This window comes from Dioscorea cayenensis, chromosome 9 (assembly GCF_009730915.1).
Source record: "Dioscorea cayenensis subsp. rotundata cultivar TDr96_F1 chromosome 9, TDr96_F1_v2_PseudoChromosome.rev07_lg8_w22 25.fasta, whole genome shotgun sequence".
NCBI lineage: Eukaryota > Viridiplantae > Streptophyta > Magnoliopsida > Dioscoreales > Dioscoreaceae > Dioscorea > Dioscorea cayenensis.
Window position 1 is genome coordinate 9,065,537 of NC_052479.1, and position 11,978 is coordinate 9,077,514.

An 11,978-nucleotide genomic window follows, 5' to 3' on the forward strand; every position below is an offset into this window, starting at 1 on the left:
CTCTTTCCAAGGTAAAATACGCAGATTAAACTATTGAAGGGGTATATGGGAAAATGAAAAGTAAACATGTCCCAGATTTTTGTTTCTTAGTGAACAATCAGAAAACCCAGACTCACGGTTAGATTGGGACATTCTGAGGTTTATGGGGTAGGGGTATAAATGCAATTACAGTGCTTGTAGAGGTACATGTGCAATTTGACTTTGCAGCGGTTTGTATGAAATCAGCTTAATACTTTTATCCTAAATTGGCAAGAGAACCAACTAACTAGCAAAGACAGAGCACCAAATATCATTATCCACAAATAATCAGCTGTGTGTTTGTCAAATGCACTCCTCTCTAATTGTACCCCATATCTTGCTCTACATTTCAAATTTATCAGAAAATAGGTTTAAAGTCACATTAAGGTCTCATAATCAATTAATCACTATCACAAATGGAAACACAAATTGAGAGTGAACTTTGATCCTCACATCATGAGAAGCTGAATTCTAAAGTTGATTGAAAATTTACTACAACCTCCACACCTGTAACAACAGAAAAATGAGGCATCTCATGCGTATATGAAACCAAGATGTGAATATGAAGAACGTTACATCAGAATGTGAAAGGGAGACTACTAATTAGTATAAATAATCTTTGAATCAAGGTCAACAATATTTAGACAACTATTAATTTAAGAAGGAACAAAGATATTTCAATGGAAGTCTGCAACAACAAGATTTTAGTAACCCATGAAAATGTGGTGTTGGAAAAGAATTAAAAGCATAGAACTGAATCCTGTTGTTACCACAAGGAAAAACAAAAATAAGAAAAAATAGCCTTCTTGCAAAAACCCATAAGGGACTGGCACAAAGTTATTGTCAGAGTAGATGCATAGATGAAAAAAGGAAGCCAGGTTCATATCCTTCAGAGTAAAGCTGGAAGTGTAACCTGGTTATGGGCATTTTTTTTAAGTCCATAATTATTTTGATCAATGGAGAAGAATGGAAAAAATATTATCTGAGTGATCTTTGCAACATAAGCAAACTTCCCTAAAATTTGCAAATCTGGAAACATACCAAATAAGGTGTATTTTGTAGATGAATGAATCAGGTCAATAGTGAAAAGTTGAATGTAGGGATGTTTAAGATTTCTAATAATAGCATACAAGGTGGAAGAGTAAACAATAAAATAAGATCAATTCACTATCTTAGGTGAAATGATTTTTTCTTTGCGAAAGGTCTCCAAATGTCAATAACAGGCACGAATGAAAAGCCTAGACTAATCAATATCAATTCATACAGTCAGGCATAACACCATGCAAAAAGAATACACTCAACCTCATAAATGGTGGAAAAATATGCAATCAAATAACATTAGTACATTATCTCAGATCAAATAAAATTTTTTCCCAAGGGAATGGCAACATATATCAAAGGCACATAAGGGAGAACATCCTACGCTAGTCAAAGTTTAAGTGAACAAGTCACAATTCATATAATAAAACTTATGCAAAAACAGAAGATAAAAAAAAGGATGATATAAACTCACATGAATAAAGAATTTCAGTTTTTCTCACGGATCACACACACATACACTGCTTGGGGGAAGCTAAGTCTAAACCAACCTAACTTCTAGCTAAAGTGATTATGCAATGTAACAAAACTGGTGAAGTAAGAATATCATCTTAAGAAAAAGAAATGTGACATTCATGCATACCTGAAAATGATAAAATACCCAGGGATAGTACAATGCAATAAACGAGACATCAACACTACAAGAAAACATGGGCATCAGAGACGGAAAATTCCGTCACTAATAGGTAAAATTTCGTTGGTGATAACTTTTACCAACGGAATATTCCGTTGGAAATTTCCGTCGCTGAAAAGCAAGTGGCTAATGCTATTCTGTTGGAAAAATTAATTCCGTTGGTGATATTAAACTATAACCAACGGAATTTTCCGTTCCTAAAGATGTTTATTAGTAACGGAAATTCCGTCCCTGAAGGTGTTTATTACCAACGGAATTATTCGTCACCGAAAGCATTCATTACCAATGAAAATTCAGTCACTGAAAATATTTATTACCAACGGAATTTCCGTCACTAAAGGTTTTATCACCAATGGAATTTACGTCACTGAAAGTGTTTATTTCCAATGGAATTCCATCTATGATAGTCTTTATCACCCACGGAATTCCATCCTTGAATGTGTTTATTACCAACGGAATTTCGTTATTAATACTTTTTATCACCCACGAAATTCCGTCCCTAAAAGTCTTTGTTACTAATGAAATTCCATTTGTGATAGTATTTTTTTATATTTATATTATTATTTTTTTTGGTTCATTTCCCCATATTACATGTAATCAATATCATTTCACAAACTCTATATAATAAACAAAATTATTTATTCATAACAAAACACAAATTCAATGGTATTCAAAGCAAGTAAGTTCAATCTTTCATAATATCTAAAACATATTCATACACAAGTAAAACATGAATAATAGAAATCATATGGCAATAAAACTAGTTATGCAGCACCCAAGTTCTATAAGTCACTCTCTCATGATTCAAACTTCATCATCAGTGGTATCTTCTTCTTGCCCTCTATCACTCGTCCCAAATTGAGAAAATCCAGCATTCCGAGCAATTGTTGTAGGATTTAACATCTCAGTAATTTGAGACAAAAAAGCCTTGATTTCATTCTGACTCTGCACTATATTTTTTTGAGAATCCTCCAAGCTTTGTAGTTTGTTCTTCACAACCGTCACTTCTTCTCATAGATTATCAACTTCAGTGTTAGAATGTGGAGTTTGATCAACTTGTGGACTACAAGCCGTCGAGCATGCTTCCCCAATACTATTGGTAGGAGACAAGAAACTCTTTCCACGTGGTGTAGTTCCAAAGCCATATACATGTGTCCGTGTAGTCTCCATACCACCAATTGCATCACACCAAAGTTGCGGATCAAATTCAGGATGACAAGATTCATCGGCACCATATTTCTGGCTCATTGAAGAAGTATACAAATCCTAAAAAAAAAATGAAACTTGCATTAGTGCTAGATTAAACATAAAAAAAAATTATAAACATATATAAAACTTGCATTAGTGCAAGAAAATAATTGTGAAATATAATTCCTTACACTAACGGATTTCGACTTATTATCAATATAATCACCAAGGCCCTTCGCACGTTTGTGGGTGCGATTAAACACTTCTCCATATGTTGGTTTCCGATTTAACTGTTTTGCCTACAATAAATTATTCATGATCATAAAATTAAAAGAAAAATGTAAAGCATAAAAAAAGGTAAGTTTAATCAATAAAAAACATGTATACCATCCTCTCCGCATGAAGCAAAAAAGGAATCGATCCACCAGTATGCTTGGTAATGCTTCCATGTTTTTCAGTAATCCTATTTTGCTTGGCTTTTTGAGATCGATTTTTCCATGCTTCAGTGTTCCAAACATTGTCAATTAATTAATAATAAAAAATTCTAATATCTTTCAAAGTTATTTGAAATCTCACAGAAGTATAGAAATCTAAGGCTGATCCTATGTGTAAAGCATGAAATAACAATCTCGAGTCAATGGAGAATCCAAACTAACTAAGCTTCGCCATTAGTTTCCTTTCTGGTATGCAAATTACGAACAGACATCTTTAGGTCACTTAGAATTCAATGTCATTTTTTAACTCAGGTGATACATACATAACAAATGTAATTCATCATCAAAAGACAGCTTACATTTTATTGCGATTCAATAAATATGCCTTGAACCTACCATTGAATCAACGATGAAAAGTATTGAACTAAAGTTCTCAACAAATGAGAGAAACCAACTCTATCTAATATTTGGGATAATATTTACCACAATTCTATTTAATAACATCTACTCCACAAAGCAACACAACAATCCAAAGTTTTTCTAGAAGCCAACAAAAAGTTTAATTTCAACACAACTAAAAAACAAAATTCTAAGCACACAAATCACTTCAAGCATAGATTCTGACAGAAAAATAGGCTTGAACTAATTACATGAGCAAACACACAAGCAATTTCAGAGCATTACCACAAAACACATAGGATTAAACCATCACAACAAGAATGACATGAAGAACAAATCAATTCAAAAACAAAATAAAAACCACTAAAAATCATGAAACAAAACACAATAAAAACCACTAATTACATGAACTAAGTTCAAGGCCATATACCTGATGCTAACACAGAATGTTTCTAGGGTTCGTCTTCTTTCTCTCCTATCATTTCTCAACTAGTGCATCGCTTACTGCACCAACCCTCTGATCATCACCCAGATCACCTTTCAGGCGGCGTCTCTCCCCGTCGGTCGATTCCTCGCCTCGGCGCGTCCAACCACCAGATTCAAGATCCCGGGTTTCGAAGACAGGGAATTCTCACTGAATCCAACGCATCTGAATCATATGAAAAACCAATGACAACATGACAATCAAAATTCAAACAAACAAAAATAATAACAACCTTACAGATTACAAAATCAAAATTAACAAATAAATTTCAAAACTAATCCAAGAGACATTCACAAAATTCACAATACTCTAATTTTCATCGGTCTCTTCGGCTCAAGCACAAATAAAAGTTCGATCAAACAAAGAAAAACGAAAGCTCACCTTGAAACACAAGCAATCAGCCATCAGTTCCAAGGACTGAAGTAGCTCCACTGACCAAAACTCGAAGAAGAAAAAGAAGAAGGGAGAAGGAGAAGCAGTGCTAGTTGTGAGGAATAGAGAAGCTTCGCTTCGGAGCTCGAGGAAGTCGCTTCCGAGAATTCCCAGCCAATGCGCTGCAGTCTCGGATTTAAGATCCCGGGTTTCGGAGACAGGGAGTTCTCACTGAATCCGGGGTTGTTCAATATGAAGGAGCACGTCTTGATCACGATCTTCGCCAACGCCGGCTCCGCCTTCGGGATTGGCCCCGCCTACGCCGTCGGCATCGCGTTCTACAAGAGATCCATCTCCTTCATCGCCGCCTGGATCCTCATTGTTACCACCCAGGCCTTTGAGATTCGGATTAGGGTTCTTCTTTCTCTCTTGTTGACAGGTGTTGGGCTATGGTTTGGCTGGCCTGATGAGGAAGTACGTCTTTGAGCCACCCACAACTAATATTATTAAATATTAGTTTAATAATATTTATTAAATATTATTAATTTCATGATTGGAGTCAGCGGTGCTTATGCTTATTTTTATTCTAATATTATTAAATATTAGTTTAATCACTACTGTTAGAATTTCTTGGTGATACTAAGAAATTGCATTGGTATTAGTATTGAATTCAGTTGGTGATAATACAAATTCCATTGGTGATAGTATTGAATTTTGTTGGTGATAATACAAAATTCCGTTGGTGATAATACAAAATTCCGTTGGTAATAACACAAAATTCCGTTAGTGATATTATAAAATTCCGTTGGTGATGGTAGAGAATTCCGTTGGTGATAATACAAAATTCCGTTAGTAATAGTATAGAATTCCGTTGGTGATACTACACAATTCCGTTGGTGATTGTATTGAATTCCGTTGGTGATACTATCGAATTCCGTTGGTAATACCCTAAAATTTCGTCTCTATGTTTTTCCAACGGAATTTTCAACAGAAACTATCACCAACGGAATATTCCGTTGGTGATAATATGAATTTCCGTCACTAATATGTTTTAAATTATAAAATCTTTTTTGTTCGAATTCCGTCACAAAATCCGTTGGTGATATTGACTTTCACCAATGGAAAAATTCCGTCTCTAATGCCCATGTTTTCTTGTATTGCAAGTAGGCCATGCTGAAATGTTGTTGTCGTTAGCAAACACAAGGTCCCATAGGCCTTGCTCACTGGTGGGAGAGAGTTGTAGTATCTGAAAATCAACCCAAATGAACAAATACAGCTTGATATCAACACTGAATGGTGAGTGTAAAATAATACCAAAATCCACAGAAGGCATACAACTCATTTGAATAAAGAGTGCAGAACTAGTTATATAAGAATATCTAAGGAAAAATACCAAATTTCTAAGTACTTCGTAAATAACACTTAAAAGGTATATATAGGTCAAGGAAGAGACAAGAACACACACATAATTTTCGATCCATCTCATGTTCTCCATTCAACATGACAAACAAAACCATCTTTGACTTGGTTTCTTTTATATTCCCCTGATTAATATACCGAGCTCTAATTGAGAGTAAAAGGAAGAAGACAAGGGGAAATTTTTGGTACTTCCTTGTCCTTCATCAACTCCTTGATATTCCCTGGATTGTATAGGCTTGTACATCCAACTCTTATCCATTAAAGAAAAATAGCATAACTGAAATAAAAATTAACCAAGTTATTTTTTTGCATAAAAAGCATTAACAGTTATTTTTGTCTTACATCAAAAGTAGTTATTGATCTAATACTAATTATTATTAAAAAAGAAAAAAAATGATTACTTTGTCTCGATGAGCAAAACTGTCAACAATATTGATTATTATACACCTGTAAAAGCCTTATTTCCTTGCATCTAACATTTTCACCAAGATTGCCAAAATTTACACCAAAAAAAAAAAATGAAAACTTTAAAAAAAATAAAAATAAAAATCATGTTAATTACTAAACTCTCTACTCTTGACATTCCATAGATTGTGAAATCTTTGTAAGTGATGCAGCAAACACAAAAGTAAAAATTTAAGAAAGTTACAATTGAAAGAATTGCATGTATATTTGTACGGCAATTCTTGTCTACTCCTTCACTTGAAATTTGATAAAGAGTGATAGTGAGAACACATAGTATACGCACAGGACAAAAGCAGTGGGAAAAAAATAATAAAAAAACATGTTAAATAATTACCAAAGTTTCTTTCATTCATTCATCCACAAAGATAATAACTTCTCAAGCACACACACAGACACACACACACACAGACCGAGAAAAAGATAAGGGGGCCAAACTCAATAATTTTTCCTTCTCTCCATTGTTTTCCTTTTTATCACTTCCAACAGGGGACAACTAAAAAGTAGTAAGTAGATGTATCAAATCAAATGGTTAGAGGCAACCATTGGTTCATGAACATGTCCAATTATTCAACAAGAAGACTCTTTTATCTTCTTGAGAATTCAACGTAATCATACTTATTTTACTTTCAAACATCAAAATTTAATAAAAAGGCCAGAAAATTTAAGAAAAAGGACTAGCCCTCACAAACACCAATATAATAAAAAGGACTCTAGCTCTTCATTTGTAAACAACCAAAAACTTTTCCATCTCTTCATTTGTAAACAACCAAAAACTTTTGAGAAATAATGGACAAAGAAGGTGTGCATGACTATTCCATGCTTTGAATATAATTCTATGAGTACAAAACCATCAACAAATCATGCTTAAATATAACTCTATGTACACAAATCATATCAACAAATCATGTGACTGTATAGGTGAACATTTAATATGACATGTTATCTGTTTTATTATCTCAATCATGCTTCTTAATTCAAATCACTGGTAGCGGGTAGTACAAACAAGGGAAACCATTCCTTGGCTAAGCAATCATAAAATCAACATTAATTATGAGATTTAATGAGAGTAAACACTTACCTCTGTTTATTGTTTTCATATATATAATATTGAGAGATATATTATATGTATAACAACCAATCACAAATTAATGCAGATCAAATACCATTAGCATGTAAGCTAGAGCCCAAGGTTTATGATTAATTGTGTGCCATCAAATTTGCTAGAAAACATAGGAAATAAAAATTAGAGAGTCAGGAGAAGGAGATAAAGCTATAAAAGGATGGAGATACTTCTAGATCAAGGCTATTAGCAATTTAGAGATCTTATAAGAACTTTTGAAGATAATTGACCACTTCAAAATGTTAACATAAATCAGAAATCAAACTTGCCTCATTATTTCTCATAAATTAGAAACACCTATGTCAGGCTAATCTCCACCAACAAATAAAACCGCCTCGCCTTCACCTCCTGCACCAAATCAAATCACAATCACCACCATTTTCCACATAAAAAGAACAAAATCGAAGCAAAAACCCACCTGAGCCAGCACAAATGCATCATCAACACCATGTCCAGACTCCAAAGAACCAGATGGCTTCATAGAAACATATATCCGCGCAACAATCTCACCACCACCATCAACTGATCAAAATTAATAATCAGAAAACCTACTCAGCGGCTTGGACGAAGCTGATCAGGGAAAAACCAAAGAGCGAGAACCTGCAACAAAGGATAACCCGAGACAATCAATGGATGGTGAATTGAGAGAAGAGTAAGAAGAAGGGGAAGGAGAAGAGAGAAGAAACCTCCTTGATAGAGCAACGAGTGGAGAAGTGGATGATGGGCCTGATGGTTGTGAAGCCGCACGGGGCTCGGTCTCTTAAGAGAAACCGCGTTGGGAATTAGGGAGTGGTGGCTGCAGGAGCGGTGTTTGTTGGGAGTTAGGGTGAGAGAGAGTTGGGTTTCTTCGGGGAATTGGGCACTAGGAGAGAGTAGAGAGAGAGAGAGAGAGAGAGGAGAGAGAGAGAGAGAGAGAGAGAGAGAGTTTTTAATTATTTTTTAAAACAAAATTAATGTAGAGGGGTTTAAGTAAACTGGTTCTAAAAACATGGGAAAAAATATCTTATTTTATTATAGAGGTTTTTTAAACCAACTCTATTTAATTGTCTCTAAAGCCCAAAAATGATGTAGTGTTTTATTTATTTGTTCTTGTCATTAATTATAGACTTAATATTTTACTTTTACCCAGATTATTGTTATTGTCATTCAACTGTTTAGTTATGTGCTTAATTATTGGTTTGAATATTTATCATTCTTCTATTTATCTAATAGATAATTTCCTCTTGTTTAAATTTCCCTTTTAACTACTTATGAGTTTTATTTTTTGTGGGATTGCACCTGTTATAAATTATAGCCTTATTTACTTGGTTTGTTAGAAAATAGTTGGCGTATGTCTTTCTAAAATGCTATCATGAGATTTTTGCATGCTTGATTGTATGAAAACCTTTTATTCAACAATGGACTTCAGTTCTAATTTTGTTTTGGTTTTTGATGTCTCCAAATGAGCTATGCTCAACCCTATCAATGGGCATTGGCTTTGTTGACAAGAATTTCGGGAAAATGGGATTGTAGTTTTGCACGAGTCTATTGGTGAAACAATAACGGCCTTTATCATTTAGTCTTTGGTGACGTAATCAAATGACTTTTGATATTCAGTCTTAGGTCACTGAGGGTAAATAAATAACCTATGATATTCTGTCTTATGTTTCAGAGGGTAAATAAATGACCTATGATATCAATTGTAAACTTAGAGAGACATGCATTAACTTGATGATTTATTATATTTCTGATTTGCATTTTTGAAATATGGTATTCATCTGACTATAGTATTTTTACTAACGGTTTTACTTTGAAACTACATCTTTGATAAATTATTCTGTGCTATATATTGCTGGAATTTTGAATAATCTATATTTGAATCTTATCTATTATTGATATTTAAAAAATTAATTTTTTTTAAAGGTTGTTGATCCGAAGTATTACTTTTAGTGGATTACTTACTGGCTAGTAAGCTCATTAAGTTGTTCCAAATATGTTTCAAATCAAGAGTACTAGACTGATGTCAACTTAGCAAGCTGTTAGTAAATGATGTCGTTCTTTATTACAATATGTAAGTTATTGTGTTTGTTTTTCTAGACTATGTATTTTTGTATTTTGGATTTCTTATATCCCTGAACTGTGTTTTATCCTTAAAGCGTGTACTTGTGTTTATGTTAGACTGTCTTGATTTTTCTTGTTCTCAAGTAAGTTTTGAGGCCTTACAGGACTACTAGCTTAATGCCCTGTGGGTCTTCTACCGTTTGTTTCCATGTCACGTCCGATGCGTGAGATTGTGCATCATATAGTTTAGTTTATTCCCAAGAATGTTTACATGTTAGTCAAATATATTTAGTTTCAATGTTTTATATTTGTAGTCAGGTGTACAGATTTGTAGTTGAAGCATTTGTATGTGTTCTTATCATTGGTTTGTCCTTGTTTCTACTTTATTATTACCTAAAAAATTTACTTCCTAATGCTTATGGAATTCCATATTTTGTTGCTAGAATTTCTACATGTTTGTGACAAATGCTAAATTATACACACTTAATATCATAATTTGATAAGCTTGGATTGTCTTTTATAGCAAATTGAGAAATTTTGGTACTTAATTTGTTTCTGTTTCATGTTCAGGCCATAAATTAGCCATATTTCCCTAAGTATAAAAGGTAGAATTGCAATTCTTTGAGGCACTTTTGCACTTTATTCAATATTTTGTACCATCTTCTCAATAATGGACATTTATGGTTTAAGGAAGATGTCAAGAGAGATCTCAGGTGGCTTTATCAACATGAATTGGTCGATATTTGAGAAAAAAGACACTCCTCCTTGAAAGGGATTCCATCAACCATGCTTGTAGTTCAATGGAATTTTACTATGTTCCATTTGATTGTCTTTGCCTTGATTGTTTTTTAAAACATCATTAGGTGGAGAAACTAGGCTCCTTAAATATCCGAACATCGGAGAACCCTAAGAGGAAGTTGTAATTGAATACTTGCATATTAGTTTTGTAGATTTGTTTGGGATTCATCTATGTGTGCTTTGATGAATAAATTGTACTTATAGCAAGAGCTTTAATTCATGTTTGATTGGTGCTTGAGTTTGAGAGATCCTAATGTTATATAGCATTGGTGAAGGAGTTGTAGATATTCGGTGCTGCAACTTTTTCATATTAGGGTTATAAAATGGGAGGTCATTAATCCTATTAGAGAGAATCATATAGCATAAGGCAATTATATAGAGATCTGATTAGAAAGGGATTTCAATCAATCTTTGTATGAGATTAGGTGTTAGTAGCCGTGAGAAAGGTATTAGATAATGTAAGAGCCTCCATGATCCAAACAATCTAACTTGAACCAAACATAGATTTCCATTGGAATTGTATTTCTAGGGTGATCCATGTTCGGATATCTACCTTATTGATTGATTGCCTTTTTTTCTTATTCTTGACCACTCGAGTTTCTACATTTAAGTCTTCTTTAATTTGGCTTGAGAACCAATAATTGATCATTAGGCCAGATAATAACAAAATGATCAACAACTTTATATTACTTGATATGACTAGTGCACTTGCTAGCCACTTAGGAGAAGTGAATCATTTTTGGGTTCAAAACTTGTGGGAAGTGATAAGATTTTAGTTTTAATGGGCCCCGCATCTAATGTTAAATAAAAAGTGAAATTATTAGTTAAGTACATTTCAAATTTAGATGTAATTGCTATGCTTAGGAACTTGAGTAGCATACGGTCATTGAACAAGAATGCATTTCTTTGTCCTTGCAACCTTTTTATCATGCTTAATTTTGTTTTTAAGATTCAAGAGGGTTTTGATAAGTTTATAATTTAACACAATTTATATTAATTTATATAGTTAATTGACATGTAGTTTGGCATTTACTTGGAAGATGATGCTTAACATGGTGCAAAATTTGATTTCAAGGCATGGGCAGTGCATAATGAGTACGAGGTATTGTGTGTGAGGAAGTGTGGAACTAGTGTGGCAATTCGTCGAACACTTGGTGTACAATATCACAATACCTAGCAATAACACAATGAATGGGCAATGCAATGATACCATACAACCAATCTCACAAGAATAAAAAAAGAGATACCAATTTAATGTGGTTTGGCTAAGAACAAGCAAACATCTATGGGAGAACAATGTTTCACTATATCATGGGAAAAAACAAGAGTATAAGAGTACAAGAAATAGACATAAAGCAACAAGAGGGTTACCAAGCTCTAAGAACTAGCTTTACCTCAAAAACAAGGGTTTTACCTTGCTTTAATGAGATCAAGCAAGAACAGGAGCTCTCCTCTACACTTTCACTCTTTCCACTCTCCAAATACAACAGAACTCACCCTCTCTATCTC

The 11,978-nt window shown here is 33.7% G+C and overlaps 1 protein-coding gene across 1 annotated transcript; it reads right to left on the reverse strand.

Annotated features, from left to right (window-relative positions):
* Window positions 1–2,594: 2,594 nt before the first annotated feature.
* On the reverse strand, window positions 2,595–3,456 carry LOC120269289. The gene is made up of 3 exons (XM_039276622.1): window positions 3,326–3,456; window positions 3,130–3,237; window positions 2,595–3,016 (listed from the first exon to the last, which is right to left on the reverse strand). The coding sequence occupies exons 1-3, from the start codon at window positions 3,326–3,328 to the stop codon at window positions 2,762–2,764; spliced, it is 366 nt and encodes a 121-aa protein (XP_039132556.1). The 5' UTR covers window positions 3,329–3,456; the 3' UTR covers window positions 2,595–2,761.
* Between the last annotated feature and the right edge of the window lie 8,522 nt (window positions 3,457–11,978).